The sequence below is a fragment of the Bos javanicus genome, chromosome 11 (genome assembly GCF_032452875.1).
Source record: "Bos javanicus breed banteng chromosome 11, ARS-OSU_banteng_1.0, whole genome shotgun sequence".
NCBI classification, from domain to species: domain Eukaryota; kingdom Metazoa; phylum Chordata; class Mammalia; order Artiodactyla; family Bovidae; genus Bos; species Bos javanicus.
The window spans coordinates 42,615,499-42,636,826 of NC_083878.1; the positions used below are offsets into that span (position 1 = coordinate 42,615,499).

Genomic DNA, 21,328 nt, shown 5'->3' on the forward strand with positions numbered 1-21,328 from the left:
AATTCTGATCTATATTCCACCAAACACACAATCCTGAGGAAGTCCAGTCACCACCCTGGGTCTCAGGAGACAAATCACTTTCTCTGTTTATGCTATTAATCCAGTAGCTTTGCTGACCCCAGATTTGCTTGTCATTTTTTTTCTTCCTCCAATATACACATCTATCCCACTCTGTAGATAACCAATTGAACAATATTTTTAAAATTTCCCACCATATGATAACCATTACAACAAAGCTTTTCATTTTGCTAATGAAGAAGGAAACACTGAGATAAAAGTAAAATGATTTATTAGATTTTGTTCCTGTGCCATTGATAAAATAGTTAACCAGCTTGGCAGTTACTACAGGGACCCAGCATGTGCTCATTAACTCTTTGCCAGGTACAAAGGTGTCCTAACAGCGCTGTTTTAATTCCATGATCCGGCCCATAATCCAGTGCTAAACAATAATTAGTATTGACTTGTAAAACAGTAGTTGAAGCCTTCCTTTAAGCACCTCAAATATACTTTACGTTCCATAGACAGAATCAAAGGAAGGAGGAGGCATAGTTGGGAGAAGAGAGAGGGAAGAGGAAAGGCATTTGTAATGTTTTTAGCCGCGAAGAAAGACCTGTTCTACGGTCTGGAAACTTTGCACGTATTTATGGTATTTATGCATTGTTTCCAGATCCACGTTGGCACTTTATTCCACCCCATGCCTGCTCTTCAGTGCCATTGTGGGAAGACAACTTTCCTTCTCTAATAGCTTGCCCCCACCCCATATTCCCTTTTACCTCATTGGACTGACCAAATGTTGGACAATTTTCTCTGCTCTCCTAATGTAGTTTAAGCTCTTCCCTGCTAATGGCTCTTTCATCCTATGCATCAAGGTCCATTTAAAATCAGCATTGAATGAAGACCTCTGGCACTGTGAATTTCCCACAGTTTCGTTTATTGTCCAATTGTGTATTTGGATAAGCAAAAGGGGACAGCGACCCCATTTGCGACCCCATTTGCTAAAGAAGTACTGAACACGCCCAACTACCTGGGCAGAGGAAACAATGGGCTACATACTGCCCATTTTGTGTGTTTGTTAGAAAGCAGCAGGGACAGACGCCTACACGCATGCACACACCCCAGTGCTGGCCTGCAGACTCACCCGGAACACTGTTCCCTCTTTCACCCGGCTCTGCAATCTCTTTCTGGTACACCATGACAGGAAGAAGAGCATTAGATGTGCAAGGTGTTGCAAATGTATTGCCCCATGTTATTTCCACCAGCTTCATTCCCACTGCCCTGAGAGGAATCAGGGTTTTGGCATCCAGCTGTCATTCCTTTGCTTAGACAACTGGATCTCTGTGTCCACGGGATTTAGGAATCCTTCTTACACAGACTGCATGTGCCAGATTTATAATTTCAGGTCAAAACAAATAGAAGGCCATGGAAGTATCCATCCATCCACTGTTTTGGAGCATCTTCTAGTTTGCTTTAGAGTAGTATAAAGATATGGTTCCTACCTTCAGCCAACCTTACTACCTGATCATGGAGAATAAACCATGAACCAGGAAATCAAATGGGAGGTTCAAGGATGTAACTGACAAAGAGCAAAGGGGGAAGCAAAGGCACGGGTGTTTAGAAAGAAGATGTTAAATAAGGTGAGGATGGTTAGATTGTGCTTCTGGAAGACATGAGCTTGTGCTAAGCCTTAGGGAAAGGATATTACTTTAAAAGGAAGAGGCAAGCAAGGGGAACACTGTAGACACAGGAAGCAGCACAAAGATGCAGAAGCCAGGATCAGCTATCTCTTTCCAGAAAGCAAAAAATAACAGAGCACACCAGTAGAACTCTTTACATTTTATAAAACATGTCCATGTTCCTTATCTTATCTGCTTCTCCCACTGATCCTGAGGTGTAATCATAACCGAAGATTTGGCATAAAGTAGCACTAGATGACGGAAAGCCTGTTCAAGGTCATTGCAACAATTTCTAAGAAAACAGATGAGGGCTATTCTGGAGAGTTAAGGACATTAGATGGATGACAGAGTATAAGATGAAGAATGAACAGGTTGGAATGGTTGTAGGAGGTGAGGAAAGAGAAGAATGTAGGACTATTAGAAAATTCCCCAATGGATGACAAAGAGAGTGATATTACTCATGAATGATCTATAAGGAAGGAAGAGCAGCTTGGAAGGGTATAAAAATGACGATTTTATTTTGTATTTAGTGAATTTTGGAGAACTGCGGAAAACCCAAATGAAAATGACCAACAGATAGCAACATAGACAAGACCTCAAGGTCAGAGGGAGACTGGAAATGTGGATTTAGGAGCCATTAGCATAAATGTGGGGTCATAGGGACCCTCCATGAGAGGAGAGATGGCCAAGCATTAAACATGGGACATTCCATTTAAGGGGCAGAAGAGGGAAGGGTGTTCTTTTAATTAAGATCCATTATATACAGAAGGCCCTTGTCAAAATGTAAGAATAATGTGTGGAGGTTCATGGATCATATGTTTAAAATGAAACTGAAAAAGATGGGATCTTAGAGCATCTTCACACCTGCCCCTTCATTTTTCCAAGAGGAAACTTGATAGTGTAAGATAGTGGCTGCATCATAATGTATTAATTCCACTAGCATCTAACAATTCCCATGTTCTTGTGGAATTATTTTATTAACAAGCCAGAAAGCATAGAGCATAGCCTAGGGGCAGAACACGAGAGATGAGCTTTTGTTGAAAGTGGGAAGTGAAATCGCTCAGTCGTGTCCGACTTTTGTGACCCCATGGACTGTAGCCTACCAGGCTCCTCTGTCCATGGGATTCTCCAGGCAAGAATACTGGAGTGGGTTGCCATTACTTTCTCCAGGGGATCTTCCCAACCCAGGAATCGAACCCAGGTCTCCTGCATTATAGGCAGACGCTTTTACCATCTGAGCCACCAGGGAAGTCTCCGGAAAGTGGGGAAGTTGCAAATCATGGAATCCCATCTAGGGAAGACAGAGCTGGGTGGGGACATCCTTGGAGAATGGAAAAATCCCAAGGCATCCAAGGGAAAGGATGAGGCAGGAATGCCAGAGAAATGGATATGAAAGATATCGTAGAAGTACAGAGGACAATGTACCAAAGATGCTTCCTCAGCATCACCATAAACCATATGAATAAGGCTGAAGTTGAAGTCTAGATGGTCTGCCTAACATATGCAGTCTGACATGATATGCTTAGTCTTACTTCCACTAGCTCTAAATTCCAGAGACATTGTAAAGAGAATCATTTAGAACTATAGCATTTCATAGCTACACAGAGATATAAGAATGGAGTTCATCCAATTCGCAGAACTTTATCAAGTTGAGTAATGAAAAAAGCCAGAATTTGGCAAATTCACCTAAGACAAGTTGTATGACCCTAGGCAGGTTACCACACTTTGTACGACCACAGTAACCTCATGTATTAAATGGGAATAATCTACCAACCTCATAGGGTTATTGAGAAGATAATGGGTGATGTTGCTTGGTACAAGGTAAGCTATCAATAAATATGAATTCCCTTCCCAGAGGCACTTATTAATAAGATATTCAACATATATAACATGCATATACATCACTCATATTTTCCAACAGATTATTGCAGGATTCTAGATTTAAGAGAAAATTCACAACACGTAAAGAGCCTGCAATAGATCTTTGTGCCAGAATTTGAATGGAATGTGATTCAGTAGGCTCTATTTAAAATAGGATAAATAGGGGATTTCACTGGATGTCATTAAACAATTGTGATGAAAGCAAACCAGGAAGATGGGTCAACCTAAAAGAAATATATGCATACATACATATCCACACACACTATCTAGTCACCCTGAAGAAAGAGGTATAAAGACTAAATTTCTAGAACAACCTCTTCTTATCTGGGTGAAGTTTTTGTACCTGTAATTAGCTCCCTCAGCCTTCAATCTAAGAATCAGCTGGTTAATTGTGCATGTAACTGGCTAATAGCTCCAACTGGGGGATGGTGCAGGCCTAAGGGTCACATGCTTTGTTCTTCTACACACGTTTAATTGTTACATATTACAGACATACCTACACACACACATACACAAAGGAGTGGGGAAAAGGAAGGAAGACAATATGATCTGTAATACTTCAAGAGACATAGAATGGAATAATTAAGCCACAATCTATTTTTAAAAGTGTAAGCCTAAGAAGTATTATCCTCTTTATGACTCAGCTAGAGTATCTGAGAATTATCTGTGAATGTTTTGGAATCAAACTGAGTAAAAAGGGAGAGAAAAACATACAGAATGCCATTCAAAGAGACACTGAATTACACTGGGGTCTGTCAGAGAGAATAACTAAGCCCCAAATTGAGTTGGGGGGTAGCAGTGAGTGAGATAAAATGACAGAAACAAATTTTTGTGGTCGAGGTCAGGCAGCCTGCTTATGGTTTAGGCATCTCTGCTCCCTACCATTAAACCAACTTGAATCTCCAAACACTATCCACAGTCAGCTGATTATGCAAGCACCCATCAATGTCTTGAGATAATCACCCCAGGCCTCTCGCCTCTCTATCATGCCACTCTGGACTTGTTTTTACCATCTACTACTCTGGCTCCTGGCATTAAGTTGCCCCTCAAGAATATCAAGGGCATTTTCCCCATCATCCCTCTCCACTTCGAATGCACTACTTTTGGGTCACTTGGCTATTAGACATTGGCTTTTGGGGGACCCAATTCTTGGTTCAAACAGTGCTCCTAATGAACATGTCTTATCACACATGGTGTAAGAATATGGGCCACCAATTCTAGTTTTAGACATCTGAGTTATTTTCAATTAAAATATTGTTCAAGGCCTCAAGTTGGATGGAAAAGTCTATCTGGTTGGGCAACTGAGGACCTAGAAGTACAGCAAATTGTAATTAAAGGGTCAAGGACATGCCTTGTAGATCACATTCAATTTCTCTACATGGCCCGGATTTAATAGGATAAAGCATACAGAGCCTTGCTCAATCCTATTCTCATACAAAGGCAAGGAAGAAAAGCTGGCCTTGGGAGTCAGAACTACAAAAGTTGAAAGCACTGCTTTTGACCTGGCTAAGGAAGGCAAGCCAAAGTAGGGTATTGCAAGGGGGCCTCTAGGCCTGATGAAAGGCAGGTGGTGGGGCATCCTAAGAATGGAAATAGGCTTCAGCACTGATTAGCTGCTTGATCTTGGGCAACTCAACCCCTCTGAGGTTCAATTTCTTCATCCATAAAATGAGACTGGTAATAACACCAGTTCTACATATTCAGTTTATACGAGTAAATATTTATTAAGCATCCACTGTGTGCCACGCTGATCATGAAAATAATCAAAGGGGCATATGTGAAAGCGCTTTGCATATTTTTCTATTTACCATATATTTTAATATTTTTGTAAATTTAGAGTTTACTGTGCCTAAGGTCATCTCCTAGTGGACCAAGAAAATTTCAGAGATACAAGATGAGATTTCTAGGGCAAAACTCTAAGTGACAAGATTTGTAGAACTGCTCATGTCATCTGAAGGACAATTCTAAGGCAAAGCCCAAAGTTGGTCAAATTCACTTTGATGGGTCTGCTACCTTTCCTTTCTGTAGTCTCTCCATTCTTGGTCCTTCCCCTACGCCACTCCCCACAGTCTTTCCACTTTTCCTGACAACCCCAGGCTCTCTCTGCAGTGTACCACTCTGGCTTGCCTACCTTAAGCAAATTCTTCCTCCTCTACTAAATTCTTCTGTTGTGTGTCCTCTTTTAGGTCCTGATCAGCTAATTCTCACCATGGTGTTGATGACTGATAAATGTCTACTCCCTTTCTCTGGTCCATTTGCATTTTAAATAGAGATTCCTGGAGAGTCTTTGCTTTGGGGGAAAGAATAAGTTGAATGGTAGCCATTCCAGCCAGAAACTTTTTCCTGCTGCATAAATCATAACATACAAGTAGCTGCTAAATGTGTCTATGCGTAAGGCTGCATAAGGTCCCAACTCTGATTCTCTGGGGATGTCACTAAGGAGGGGGCCGTGGAGAGAGAGGAGAATGCAGAGGCTGACAACTTGACTACCTGGAAAATGCACACAGACGTCAGTTGTCAGATGAAAGTGTTCCCACTTGTCCTGTCCTCTGCCCTGTGCAGACCTGGCTTGGGCCCTAGATACAAAATCTTTGGAAGCTGAATTTTCTCCCTTTAGTCCCTTGAATTCAACCCTCCTCCCTACAAGCCATCATTGTACCATCAGGGGTTTCTTGTTACAATTTAATTTTTCTCCATTGCACACTGGGGTTCTAATCTGTATCACACCAGCAGTGGGAAGATTTTTAAGAATCATTTCCCAATACACTTTTAATATATTTCCAGTAAATTGTACCTCAACCTGTCCAGCTGGCAGGGTCATTTAACAGTGACACACCCACTGAGTCCTGAGGGCCCCTGGAGGTTTACCTTGATGCTTTTCTAACAAAAAATATCCTGCCCCCAATGAGGGGATAAAGCTTTTTAATGTGCAAGTGGCACAGGGAACATGAAGAGAACTGGCCACCAGTGCCGCCAAGACCTCTTTAAGTTTCATTATGGGAAGGCCTATACATAGGATTAGACAAAAGGTTCTGAAGATCTGCACTGGGGGAAGCTGTATGCAAAAAGAAAAAAAAAAAAAAGGTTGGATAATTATTTAAAGCCCTAAAACAGACGGTATAGTTTATCAAGTATTTTTAGCCAAATTCAGCACCGCTTTCAGTGACTTAAAAGCACACTGCCAAATGTAAACAGTTCTCACAGGAAAGAGGCCAATGAGCGATCGCCCCTGAATCTGCAAAGTCAGAAGGAAAATATAATTAATCACAACTCACTCCTGACCAGCTAGCTGAAATAAGACCAATGAGAAGAAGTGAAAAGTTAATAGGAGGATCTGGGGGCAAGGGTGGGAGGGGAATAGGGAGGGGCGGTTCCCTCCTCTGCTTTCAGGAGCTTGCCTCGGTGCCATTTGGATCCAAGCCCGTGAAACAAACAAGGGTTCTGTTTTTGTAGGTTTTGGTTTTCACTTTTCATAATCCAGTTTATTTGACCTGTATTTTTCTAATAAAGGGAAAGGGAGAATGTGGCCGAGACACATTCCTCAAAAGTATGGCCAGTGAGGCCAAAGGCCTGGGAAGCCAGGGGCCGAGGCAGCCAAGCAAACCCCAAGGGGGATCCAGCAGCCCCCTAGCATTTCACTCTAAAGCAGATTGGTTTTGTGTGTGTGTGTGTGTGTGTGTATTTTTTTTTTGGGGGGGGGGTGCTTTTTTTAACATATTCCTTTTAGAAATTGGAGGAGAAAATAAATTAAGGACTAGGTGATCTGCCCTCAATGCTGAGTAGGTAAACACTGCTGGCTTAGACAAGCTTCCTTTCGTTTCCTTGAAAAGCCAGAATTCCATTTAGTTCCACAAATAACAGAAAGGTCCTCCTGATGGATGCAATTGGCTCCCCTCTCCAACAAACTCATCAGCAGTGCATTACCCAGAGCTTTGAAGTCCCCACACACAGCAGGCTGCATGGCAGTGGGCACCCTTTCAAGAATGGCCCCAGAGGTCTCTCTCTGCTGACAAAGCAAGGAGGGGGCCATAAGGAATTACACCCAGCAACCCCCCACCTGCAGCTGCCTCTCCCACCTCATCCAGTTCGTGAAAGTTCTGAAATGTTGGCATCTTTGCTTCAGCTTTTCATCAATGCCAGTTAAGTGAATTTAGAACAATAATTTTATTAAAATGTTTTAGATGCCATATCTCCAATCCATAAAATTTATTGTACCTTTATGCAGAATTATACTGGAGTTGAAATATATAAATCAATTTATAAGGTCTAATGACACACAAACGCTTAAAAACTAAAGGCAATGTAGTAAATTCAAATTACCATTACAAATGTAAGCTTTGTAGTCAGTGTGTGACCTGCTAAGGATTATATTTAACTCCCCTGAGAGTGGTTTATCATAAAACTTTAAACTTTTATTACAGTGAATTATTAAGTCCTCCATGACATGAGTCATTCCTTGCACTGACTATGGCTTTTTTAATGACACTATAATAGACATCTTGCTAATAGCAGGAGGATTGCTACCTCTGCAGTAAGGAGAAGGGGTGGGAGGAGGAGGGAAAAGAAAAGACAATACAGGACACATGCATGGAAAAGCATGCTTCCCAAGGGACTCCCGTTAACAATCATGCAAAGAAATACCAGGAGCTTAAAGACTCAGACCCCTCCAGGTTCTGTCCTGGGTAAAAGAACAACGTATTGCCTAAAAGGAAATTCAATTTAAAAGACACACGTGGAGAAAGGAACATTCTCCTGAGCAATTTAGATTTTCCTGAGCAATTTTAGTTTTCCATCAAAACTTTAACATCCTCTCCCTGCTGCTTGGCCATAGATACACACCCTCTACTTTCAATAAGCTTTGCACTAATAACAGATTACTGTGCTCACATAATGTGCAGAACTCACTGTTTATAACCCCTTCCTCCTCTCTGTGGTTTGTCTACACCAGGGCCCCCTAGCAGGAGGCTCTTTCCAGAGGCAATTTGAGCCCACAGATTATCCCATGTACAAAGTCTCCAACCACAATCAAGGAAAAGTTTTAGATGAAATATTCTGCGTGTGCCAGTCCCACTGAATTAGATGTCCCTGGGTATTACCTACTCCTTCCAAAGACTAACTGAGCCCCAGGATGCTGGTGTCACCATTCACACACATGCACAGTCCCCTTTCCACAATCAGGGCATCAGAATTTAGGAATCCTAAGCTCCTATCAATTGCACTCATCTCACATGCTAGTAAAGTAATGCTCAAAATTCTCCAAGCCAGGCTTCAGCAATACGTGAACCGTGAACTTCCAGATGTTCAAGCTGATTTTAGAAAAGGCAGAGGAACCAGAGATCAAATTGCCAACATCCGCTGGATCATCAAAAAAGCAAGAGAGTTCCAGAAAAACATCTATTTCTGCTTTATTGACTATGCCAAAGCCTTCGACTGTGTGGATCACAATCAACTGTGGAAAATTCTGAAAGAGATGGGAATACCAGACCACCTGACCTGCCTCTTGAGAAACCTATATGCAGGTCAGGAAGCAACAGTTAGAACTGGACATGGAACAACAAACTGGTTCCAAATAGGAAAAGGATTACATCAAGGCTGTATATTGTCACCTTGCTTATTTAACTTATATGCAGAATACATCATGAGAAACGCTGGGCTGGAAGAAGCACAAGCTGGAATCAAGATTTCCGGGAAAAATATCAATAACCTCAGATATACAGATGACACCACCCTTATGGCAGAAAGTGAAGAGGAACTAAAAAGCCTCTTGATGAAAGTGAAAGAGGAAAGGGAAAAAGTTGGCTTAAAGCTCAACATTCAGAAAACGAAGATCATGGCATCTGGTCCAATCACTTCATGGCAAATAGATGGGAAACAGTGGAAACAGTGGCAGACTTTATTTTTTGGGCTCAAAAATCACTGCAGATGGTGACTGCAGCCATGAAATTAAAAGACGCTTACTCCTTGGAAGGAAAGTTATGACCAACCTAGATAGCATATTGAAAAGCAAAGACATTACTTTGCCAACAAAGGTCCATCTAGTCAAGGCTATGGTTTTTCCAGTGGTCATGTATGGATGTGAGAGTTGGACTGTAAAGAAAGCTGAGCGCCGAAGAATTGATGCTTTTGAACTGTGGTGTTGTAGAAGACTCTTGAGAGTCCCATGGACTGCAAGGAGTTCCAACCAGTCCATTCTAAAGATTAGTCCTGGGTGTTCATTGGAAGGACTGATGTTTTTGTTTTGGTTTTTGACATTTTAAACAAAGTTTTATTCCACTAAATGTAAATGTAACAGAGACAGTGAAATCTCCAAGAAATTAGATTCCCAAAGACAATGAAATCTCTAAGAGTGAGATTACTACACTCCATTATTAAGGTGGTCAAAAGGCAATTTTCTGTAAGTTTCCACCTTTCCTTCCATCTCCACACCTACAAAAACATCCATAGAGAGAACAATAGTTGGTGAAGACAATGGCACCCCACTCCAGCACTCCCGCCCGGAAAACCCCATGGACGGAGGAGCCCGGTGGGCTTCAGTCCATGGGGTCGCGAAGAATCGGACACGACTGAGCGACTTCACTTTGACTTTTCACTTTCATTCATTGGAGAAGGAAATGGCAACCCACTCCAGCATTCCTGCCTAGAGAATCCCAGGGACAGGGGAGCCCAGCGGGCTGCCGTCTATGGGGTCACACAGAGTCGGACACAACTGAAGCAACTCAGCAGCAGCAGCAGCAGCAGTAAAACCTACATGCTAAATGTTAGGTGAAAATCTTTAAAAAACAAAGCATGACAGGAAAGTCTGCAGCAAAATAAACGTGTCTATTGGTGTCAGCCTTTAAGAATACATGATAATAAATACATGAATAATAAATCAACTTTCTAAATCATTTCAATTCAGAATGCATGCATTAGAAAGGCCAATATAATTGTTCACTATAAAAGTCTTCACTGCTTTTTATGCATTTGGTTAAATTTTAGGAATTAGAAAGTATTTAAACTTAAGGTTTCTAGAAATTTAAGTTTCATTCCTGACATAAAGTGAATTCGTTTCTTTTGGTGATAGCCATACAGCCCAGGAAAATTAGCCTGGAATTTGGCAATGCATTTTCTTAATTTCATGACTAATCAAGTACTTATGAAATCAAACCAACTCCTTATCAAACAGGACACTATACTTCTATCTATATGTGCATGGACTATGCAGCACATGTTACTAAATACTTATTTCATTTATGAAATGTCTTCACGTTTGCCCTATTACTAAACTAGATGCTTTCCTGCCAAGCCTGTTTGTAAATACCAAAATCCACAAAGGTAACTGTTTCATGTACTATGCCTGGAGAAGGAAGTGGGGCTTGCAAGATGCCAAAGAAGAGATATTCAATAAAGTATCAAACACAAGGCCCTGCAGTATGAAAAAGAGACACAGCGCTTCTTCTCGTGAAGAAACATGAAGACAGAAACGCGGACATTGACCTTGGGGGCTGTGACGTGACTCCTCTCTGCTAACAGTGCTGGTGTTCCTAGAGTTCAGTATGGTTAGTGGAAGTTTCACACAGACCTGACTTTTCACCGCACAGCGTGTCAGCGAGCTGGTGTGCCTCCTGGGTGATAAGTGAAAGTATTTCATCTTCGAACTCTTCTATTATAGTCTCACACGCGAATTTCAACGGTCTGTAAGCATCTGAATAAAAATAGAATTTTTTAAATTCTTTGTATGTTTTGTTTCCTTTCCTCGGAGCAAATCTCTTGAAAGTCTTCTCCTTCGTCACGGGGTCTTCTTCGAGTCTGTAGTCATTCATCCGCTCGCACACTTTGTCCAGGAGGTCTGTGAGGAATGCCTCCGACTGGGCTAAGGGAATCGCGCCTCCATTGTCCCCCTTTCAGACGCAGTGTGAACCCTTCCGGTGCCGGCGACCGCGCGGCGCTCACGGGCACGGTCCGGGCGCACAAAGGCCCCGCGCCCCGCCCGCCGCCCGCCGCCCGCCCGGAAGGACTAATGTTAAAGCTGAAACTCCAGTATTTTGACCACCTCATGCGAAGAGTTGACTCATTGGAAAAGACTCTGATGCTGGGAGGGATTGAGGGCAGGAGGAGAAGGGGACGACAGAGGATGAGATGGCTGGATGGCATCACCAACTCGATGGACATGAGTTTGAGTAAACTCTGGGAGTTGGTGATGGACAGGGAGGCCTGGCGTGCTGCAATTCATGGGGTCGCAAAGAGTCAGACACGACTGAGTGACTGAACTGAACTGAACTGAAGCTATCAAAAGGAGCCAAGTCACATAAATGATGTCTCTGTATTGCAACTGATGTATAGACTTGGATTAAAACCAAGACTGATACATTTGACCAAAAAGGAAAAGAAAAAATGGATGCCTGGCCTTGTTTTCTAAGCATCTATATACAGGAGTAATTTCTTTGTGGAAATTTCCAATGCATTTTGTTTTGTTTTTTAAACTGCTCTCTGGAGATCGTCTCTGTGTCCTCATCCCTGGGGTCATTTGGTCACATCTGAGGCCATGACGCAATGTCTGTGAGCCTCCACTTCTTACCGAGTACCTCGCTAACTGAATGCAGGCATTTTGTAGCTAATACCTGCTTCTCATGTCCACCAAAGCAAAACTTAAGGACCTACTTATATTTCTTCTAACCAGTGTATTGTCAACATCGAAATATAGAGATTTTGCTTACTCCAGTGTTCTTGCCTAGAGAATCCCAGGGACGGGGGAGCCTAGTGGGCTGCCGTCTATGGGGTCGCGCAGAGTCAGACACGACTGAAGTGACTTAGCAGCAGCAGAAGGTTACTATGGCATCAATTTGATTGAATTGGCTGGGAAGTTTAGACAAATGACTTAACAGATTTTTCATAAACTGAGTCACTGATTGACCAATTATGGGTGTTCTCCTGGTTGCTATACATATTTTATATTGCCTTCCCAGGTGTGCAGTGGTAAAGAATCCTCCTGCCAATGCAGGAGACACAAGAGAGAGGTTCAGTCCCTGGTCAGAAAGATACCCTGGAGTAGTAAATGGCAACCCACTCTAGTATTCTTACCTGGAAAATCTCATGGACAGAGGAGCCTGGCGGACTACCGTCCATAGGGTTGCAAAGAGTTGGACACGACTGAACACACACACATATATTTAATAGTCATAGACCAATAAAAACTTTGGAAAATCTCCTCTCTCTCCCCACTGCCACACAAACACACAACTTAGTATCAATCTATTTTGAAAAGTTTCACTAAAGAGTTCAATAAAGTTTTAATAAAGTTAAACCAGTTTTTATATGAATTGTCCCAAAGCATTAAGCCATAAACATTTTCTACCCCAAATGCTATAATTTTTTTCCCAAGGCTAGCCACTCCATCTCCTTCTCGGGTATTACACCATGAGTACAATAAACTCACTAAATTCAATTTAATTTAATAAGCATTTATGGAGTGTCTGTTGCATGCCAGGTCACTTTGCCAGGGACCCAGAGTTGAACTTCATAAAGCACAGTGCCTCGTCTTCATAAATGCAATAGTCTAGACTAGAGCAGGAGTCAGCAAATTACAGTCAGCTGGCCAAATCTTGCCCACTGCTTGTTTTGGAAAATAAAGTTTTATTGGAACACAGCTATCTCCACTGATGGCTGTTTTGGTGCTGCCATGAGAGAGCTGAGTAATTGTCACAGAATTGTGTGGCCTGCAAAAACTAAAATATTTACTATCTGACCCTTGACAGAAAATGTTTGCTGTCCCCTTCTGTAGAACAGGAGTTTCCACCCCTAACTGTAATTTAAAGTCATCCGGGGAGCTTTTTTTTAAAAGAACCACCAGTGTCCATACCACCCCAGACTAATTAAGTCAGACTCTCTAGGGTGTAGGGCACTAGCATCTCTGGTTCCACCAAAGCTCTCCCAGGTGATTCTGATGTAGAGCCAGCCTTGAGAGCCACTGGTAGATGAAAACGACTTTGTTCATGTAATGATTCAGGCACTCATGAACATTAAACAGGTAATCAGTCACTGTCTGAGAGTGTTGGTGAGTTAACTGGACTCTCTCACCTTCTCCAGGAGGACAGACCAAAGTTTTCAGCTGCTCCCACAGCAGCAGAGGCCCATCTCAGAAGGAGCGGACCCTAAGACACTCTAGTCCAGGGAGAACAGACAAAAAACCAGAATTTCCTCCAAGAAAAGAAATCAATTTGTGAATACCCTTCTCCTTCCCCCTAGTAGTTAAGCTGATCGCGCCCTGCATTTTAATATTATTTCAGCAGCCAAAATAGATAAAAATAGTTTTGTCTCTCTGTAAAAAGGACCCACTTTATTCAACACCCCAAATTATTCAGCAACAGCACTTAATCTAAGAGGCCCTAAAGGACCTCAGTGCCGGTGAAAGTATCTGAAGGTGGGCACCTCTGGTCAGCTCCAGGGTGGGGACAAGGAACCACACTGGCAGCCTTGATTCAGACCTGATTTCTCCAGGGCACCATGTATGTGGTTCAGGTGGTCATGGAAAGAGCTGAACAACAACTTAAACATGCTAAGGCTCTGCTAACAACTCCTGGAGACCAGTCTCACAGAGAAGAAACGCAGAGCCCAGGAGACCTCCACACACCTGGGGAAAACGTCAAATTCAGGTGATCTACATGGTCTAACTTACTTTTCATTAAACAACTATCAATTACTAACTGTGGGCCCAGGACTCCCTAGACATTGAGTGACTCGATTTCAAAGCATTTAGTCTCTGCACATACAGTCACCCAAGAAATAACATAACAACAAGAAACTGTGTGATTACATTCCAAAGAGTGCAACTCAGAGTAGCAATCCTTCTCTGTCTAGAGGCTGAAGTTGTAGGACAGTTCTTGGAAGAAGATGCCCTTCAAAGCAGAACCAAATTCCCAGCGGAGTCAAATTTCCAGCAGAGCCACAGTGGAATAGGGAAGGGTGTATCAGAACAAATTGATAAACACCTTTAAAGGAAGTAAAAACTTTTCATTGATCCCCTTAGGACGGAAATTATACTGACAAAGACCAGTTAGAGAAGAAAAAGCATACCGAGTTAAAAGAAATTTCACATGACATAGGAGTCTTCATAACTAAAATAGTTAACTGCTTAACTAAAGCAGTTAAGCCTGAGCATTTTTATACTAGGCTTGATGAAGAGTGGAAAGTCATGGGAAAATGTGATAGGATAAAGGGGTATGACTTACGGGTAGAAAACTAAGGAAATAAGTCTTATCTGTTTGGACTCCTCGTGGTGTCCCTATATTCCTTGTCTTCAGAGATAAGGGTGCTACAGGAAGGGCACCTCTCATACAGTGATCTCTTGACCTGCCTCAGGGAGGAAGGGGGAGATCAGGGAGCCCATTCTGCACCTGTCATTTTCAAATTCCTTCCCTTTAAAATATTCCACATGCCAAGTCACCATATTTAGGGGTACCATGTTGTGGACCACGTCACAGGCCTTAGAGACAAACAGTTGTGAAGTATCTAGAGAAAGGAGACATTTATTGGACTAAGAAAAGAGCCACTGAAAGAAACAGGAAAGTGGGAAATTGTTAAGCAGAATCTTACACCAGTTCAAGGAATAATTTTGCTCTCTTTGACATTCATCGCCTTCTTTAGTAAGGTCCTTAGAAGAGTCTTGGGTAGTCTGATGACCACTCTAGAAAGGTTCCCCAACTTCATACTTTGCAAGGCACTTTTGCATCTGTTATCCCACAGTGCCCTCTTAAGAACTCATGAATTAAAAATGGCTATCTCTATTTTAAAGAACAGGTAGCTGTACTGGACTTTCTAAGAGGTTAAGTAATTTTCCCAAGGTAATCAAACTGGAATCTTAATCCAGTTCTAAATGTTCAAGTTCAGTGTTCTTTTTACTACATGATGGTACTGGGACATGATGTAAAGACCCACTCTCTCATCATAAAAAATGCCAGCAGGAGTCAGGCTCCTTCTTAGGGCTATCCCAGCCCTTGGGTCCCAGCTATAAATAACAATGCCATCTAATCATTAGAACTTCAAAGATAGAAGCCACAGCATCTCTTATGATCCGTGTGATAAATTAGGGCTCCTATCCTTTAAACACACATTCAAGTACTGGAAGATGTTGAGAGAGATAAATGAAAAATCTGTATATTGCCCCAGGTAGATTTTAGTTGGTTTTGCACAATCAATTCATATTTCAGTACCCTGGCCTTTTGCGAAGGCTTAAAGAAAGAAGAGAAGGGAAAGAAGGAGGGAGGGAAAGGAAGTGGAAAACTGATGCTAAAAAAGCAGAGCCTGCTTTTTGGTACTCTGGCTGGATCATGTCCAGTTGTAAAGGACTGAGACAGGTCCAAATGGGGCCATCTGAATGGATTTCTTAGATGAGGTCTTGACAAGAAACTGGAAGCAGGTCCCTAGTCTTCTACTCAGAAACCCTGGCTCTGAGAACCGCTCGCGTGAGCCAAGTTCTATGAGGGCAGAACTCAGCTGGATTTCTGCCTCTTGAGCTCAGACCCTCAACAGCACAGCTCTCTCACATACATTCTGCAAGGGTTTCATATCACAGGTAAGGAGGGACATCCGAGAGGAAGGAATCTGGGTTGTAGCTGAATCTATGCCTACTGAGAAAGTCCAGTGACTTTCAAAGTCAGGAGAGAGGGGTCATGACTGAGGTTTCAAGTTCAAAAATGAAGAGAATTGGAGAATTGGGAGGTAGTCTAATTATAAACCATCTAAACCCACCCATCCTTCAAGGGGCAGGACAAATGTCTCCTTCTCCAGGGGCAGGCTCCCCTTTCTCCTCACGACTCCTGCCACTTATTTCTAACCTGTCCTCACACTGTTGGGTAGCAGTCATGCACTCAAGGGTATCACAGACTCATGCCATAGCAACAGAGATGCAAGAATGCAGGGCTGGCATTTAGACTATTTTTTCTAGAATTCTATATTAGGGGTCAGTAAACTACAGCCCTAGGCCCATTGCCTGTTTGTATAGCCCATGATCTAAGAACGCAGTTTATAGTTTTAAGTTGTTGGAAAGAATGAAAGGAAGAATAATAGTTTGTGACCTGTGAAAATGACATGAAATTCAAATTTCAGTGTCTATAAATTTTACTGGAACACAGACACGCCCATTTGTTTATGTATTGTCTAGGGCTGCTTTCACAATACAACTCAGAGTTGAGTAGTTGTGACAGAGACCATATGGCCTCCAAAGCCTAAAATATTTACTACCTGGCCTTTTACAGAAAAAGTCTGTTGATCCCTGGTCTACACCATAGTGAGAACTCAACAATGTTTGGCATATGAGGGAAAGTGTGAGGCCAGAAGGAAGGGAGGAAAGAAGGAAGGGAGAGGGAGGGAGGAGGTTTGGAAAGGGGGTAGGGGGGGAGAAAAACAGATACGAGAATGAGCAGAATAAAGAAAGGAAGTTAAGATACTCATGGAATTTTTTTTTTTTCTGGCTATGCTGGGTCTTAGTTGTGGTGTGTAGGCTTAGTTGCCCTGTAACATGTGGGATCTTAGCTCCCTACCAGGGATTGAACCTGTGTCGCCTCCACTGGGAAGCAGATTCTTAACCACTGGACTACCAGGGAAGTCCCTCCGTCAAGGAATTATTTTGAAGGCTTGAAATTGAGCAGTGGGTCATTTGGGTTTTAACCATGTTTGGGAGTGAGAATAGCTATTTATGTTCCCATATTCAGAGGCTTTCCCTGTGAGCTTTGACATAACACGGGTGGTGCTCCAAAAAGAAATACCAAGAGGACAGTCGGCTCCAGCTGAGAGCCGAGATCCCAGGTCAGAGAGCTAGAGAGAAGAGCTCAGGATTTCCCAAGCTCTAGACAGCAGTCTGAAGTGCAACCTTGTATCCATTCTTTTCCTGCTTTACCCCTTCCATGCCCATCCCTTTCACCCCCATCCAAGAGTCTCTTCAAGTTCCCCATCTAACCTGATTTCCCATGCTTATCACTATACCTACTGCTCATGCCATCCTGACTGCTTCTCAGCAAACTTTCAGAGATGTGTCACAGAAACCTTTCAGTTCCACTTTAGGTCTTCCGGAATCTTAGATAACCCATCTGTACTGGCAACTCTCTCCCCACTTGGGTTCACTCAGCATTTTCCCAGCAACATTTCCCTCTGGAGATACTGCATTTAACACAATGACTATTAAACACTGAATGCTGAATTACCTTTATGTTGGCAACCCACTCCAGTGTTCTTGCCTGGAGAATCCCAGGGACAGGGGAGCCTCGTGGGCTTCCGTCTATGGGGTCTCACAGAGTCGGACACAACTGAAGCGACTTAGCAGTAGCAGCAGCAGGCCATCTCATAAGGGATATCCCAAAGGGAGCCATCTTTTTATCTCTACAGCCTTTGTAAAGTCCCCTCTTTTGTTCCTAATTTCATTTGCCTTCTTCCTGTTTATGAATTAATCCTTCCAGAGACACTATACTGTTAATGCTTTCAAATATCAACTGTTGACTTTGTTGATTTTCTCTACTGTGTGTTTGTTTTCCATTCTATTCATTTCTACCTTTATCATGATTTTTTTTTTTTGCTAAGTAGCTTCAGTCGTGTCCGACTCTGTGCGACCCCAGAGACGGCAGCCCACCAGGCTCCCCTGTCCCTGGGATTCTCCAGGCAAGAACACTGGAGTGGATTGCCATTTCCTTCTCCAATGCATGAAAGTGAAAAGTGAAAGTGAAGTCGCTCGGTCGTGTCCGACTCTTAGCGACCCCATGGACTGCAGCCTACCAGGCTCCTCCATCCATGGGATTTTCCAGGCAAGAGTACTGGAGTAGGGTGCCATTGCCTTCTCCGTTATCTTGATTACTTCTTCCCTTCTATGTTTTTTGGGGGGAGGTGAGGTTATACTGCTCTGCTTTTCTGATTTCTAAAACCAGAACTTAGTTTATTGATTTTGAGCTTTTCTTATTTTATAAGTATTTAAGTCTAAACATTTCTTTCAAAGTACTTCATTGGCTATATCCCATAGTTTTGATATATTAACTATGATTGTCATGCAATTCTAAATACTTTGTGATTTTCCCTTTGACAAATGACTTACTTGGATGTATATTTCTTACTTTCTAAACATACAGCCTTTTTTTGTTAATGTTATTGTTTTATAATGTAATTGCATTGTGGTCAGAGGATGTGGTCTGTATACTAATGACCCCTTGAGATTGGCTGAGATCTGTTGCATGGCTTAGTAAATGGATGATGATCACACGTGTGTCATGTGCCCTTGAAAGAATTTTGTTCTGCAGATGTTGGCTGCAGTGGTCTACATATGCCCATTAAATTAAATTCATGAATTCTGTTGTTCAAGCTTTCCATAACCTTACTAATATAACCTCTCGCTCTTTTATCAGTTACTGAGACAAGTATGAGAAACTTCCAAATGCTATGATGGATCTACCTACTTCACCTAATATCTCCCCTATTTGGATGTGTAACTTATAAAGATATAGTGCATTTTTGAAACGTAAAGTCTTCTTAGCAATTTGAATTTTTATCATATGATACCTCTACATATCTCTAGTAATGTTTCCATCTGAAATTAACATAGCAATCTCAGATTTATTTTCATTAGAATTTGCATGAGATATCATTTTCTCTCCTTTATTTTTTTCCATTTTCCAATGTCCTTATGTTTTAAGTATATCTTTTATAAGTAGCATTCAACTTAACTTTTAATCCAGTATGGAACCTTTGTTTTTTGATTGGAAAGTTTGTCTTATTTATAACAATTAATGTCACAATTAGATTTTGATATTTCTACCATTTTTTATGGTATATGTTCTATTTCTCTGCTATTTTATACTTCTTTTCTAAGATTTTCTTCTATTCTGTGTTATTAAGTCTCTTTTTCTCATTCTATTTGCCCCATTTGTTTGGAAGTGACATTTACATGATCTGCATTTGCTCTTTCATGGTTACTTTAGCAATTTTAACATGCAGGTGCAAACTACATAAGTAAATAATTTACATAATAAAATTATGTAAATCTGAAGTTAACTAATACTGATGCCATATTACCCCAAATTACAAGAACCCAGGACATTTTACTTTGATTCCCCATCCCAGTCCTTACTTTTATTCGGTCAGTGTTTGCTAGTTGCTGTTGCTGTTTAGTCTCTAAGTCGTGTCCAACTCTTATGCAACCCCATGGATGGTAGCACGTCAGGCTCCTCTGTCCAGGGGATTTCCCCGGCAACAATACTAGAGTGGGTTGCTGTTTCCTTCTCTAGGGGATCTTCCTGACCCAGGAATCAAACAGGCATCTCCTGCATTGGCAGGTGAATTCTGTCCTACTGAGCCACCAGGAATTTGCTCCCACCCAAATACTGCTTCCTGTGCTCATCACCCCTCTCTTTGTCCCAGGCCTTCCATCTATGACCACTTTCCTTTCACGTGAAATTTATCCTTCAGGACAGACTTTAATAAGGATGTTTGTGGGCTAGTTATATTTGTCTGAAAAAGTGCTTCAGTTCAGTTCAGTTGCTCAGTTGTGTCTGACCCTTTGTGACCCCAGGGACTGCAGCACGCCAGGCTTCTCTGTCCATTACCAACTCCTGGAGATTGCTCAAACTCATGTCCATTAAGTCAGTGATGCAATCCAACCATCTAACCCTCTGTTGTCCCCTTCTCTTCCTGCCTTCGATCTTACCCAGCATCAGGGTCTTTTCCAGTGAGTCAGCTGTTCACATCATGTGGCCAAAATATTGGACCTTCAGCTTCAGCATCAGTCCTTCCAATGAATATTCAGGACTGATTTCCTTTAGAATTGACTGATTTGATCTTCTTGCTGTTCAAGGGACTCTTAAGAATTCTCTAACACCACAGTTCAAAAGCATCAATTCTTCGGTGCTCAGCTTTCTTTATGGTCCAACTCTCACATCCATACATGACTACTAGAAAAACCACAGCTTTGACTAGATGGACATTTGTCAGAAAGTGATGTCTCTGCTTTTTAATATGCTGTCTAGTTTTGTTATAGCTTTTCTTCCAAGGAGGAAGAGTCTTTTAATTTCATGGTTGCATCACCATCTACAGTGATTTTGGAGTCCAAGAAAATAAAGTCTGTCACTGTTTCCATTGTTTCCCCATCTATGAGCCATGAAGTGATGGGGCTGGATGACGTCATTTTTGTTCTTGAATGTTGAGTTTTAAGTCAGCTTTTTCACTCTCCTCTTTTACCATCATCAGGAGGCTCTTTAGTTCCTCTTCACTTTCTGCCATAAGGGTATCATCTGCATATCTGAGGGTATTGCTTGTGCTTCATCCAGACCAACATTTCATATGTTGTACTCTGTATATAAGTTAAATAAGCAAGGTGACAATATACAGACTTGAGGTACCCCTTTCCCAATTTGGAACCACTCTGTTGTTCCATGACTGGTTCTAACTGTTGCTTCCTGACCTGCATACATACATAGGAGGCAGGTCAGGTGGTCTGGTATCCCCATCTCTTGAAGAATTTTCCACAGTTTGCTGTGATCTACACAGTCAAAGCCTTTGGCATAGTGAATAAAGCAGAAATAGATGTTTTTCTGGGACTCTCTTGATTTTTCTATGATCCAATGGGTGTTGGCAATTTGATCTCTGGTTCCTCTGCCTTTTCTGAATCCAGCTTGAATATCTGGAAGTTCTCAGTTCACATACTGTCAAAGCCTCACTTGGAAAATTTTGAGCATTACTTTGCTAGCATGTGAGATGAGTGCAATTGTGTGGTAGTTGGAACATTCTTTGGCATTGCCTTTCTTTGGGATTGGAATGAAAAC

The 21,328-nt window shown here is 42.0% G+C and overlaps 1 protein-coding gene and 1 non-coding gene across 2 annotated transcripts; both read right to left on the bottom strand.

Annotated features, from left to right (window-relative positions):
- Nucleotides 1–2,849: 2,849 nt before the first annotated feature.
- Nucleotides 2,850–2,922, bottom strand: TRNAY-AUA (transfer RNA tyrosine (anticodon AUA)). Its single transcript has one exon. It is a non-coding gene; the product is annotated as a tRNA-Tyr (tRNA).
- A 7,891-nt stretch (nt 2,923–10,813) lies between these two features.
- LOC133256524 (protein canopy homolog 1-like) lies at nt 10,814–11,410 on the bottom strand. Its single transcript, XM_061431333.1, has one exon. The coding sequence runs from the start codon at nt 11,354–11,356 to the stop codon at nt 11,078–11,080; it is 279 nt and encodes a 92-aa protein (XP_061287317.1). The 5' UTR covers nt 11,357–11,410; the 3' UTR covers nt 10,814–11,077.
- Nucleotides 11,411–21,328: the final 9,918 nt, after the last annotated feature.

Coding starts and splice junctions, on each gene's coding strand:
- LOC133256524 (XM_061431333.1), bottom strand. CDS start 11,356: ATGAATGACTACAGACTCGAAGAAGACCCCGTGACGAAGGAGAAGACT.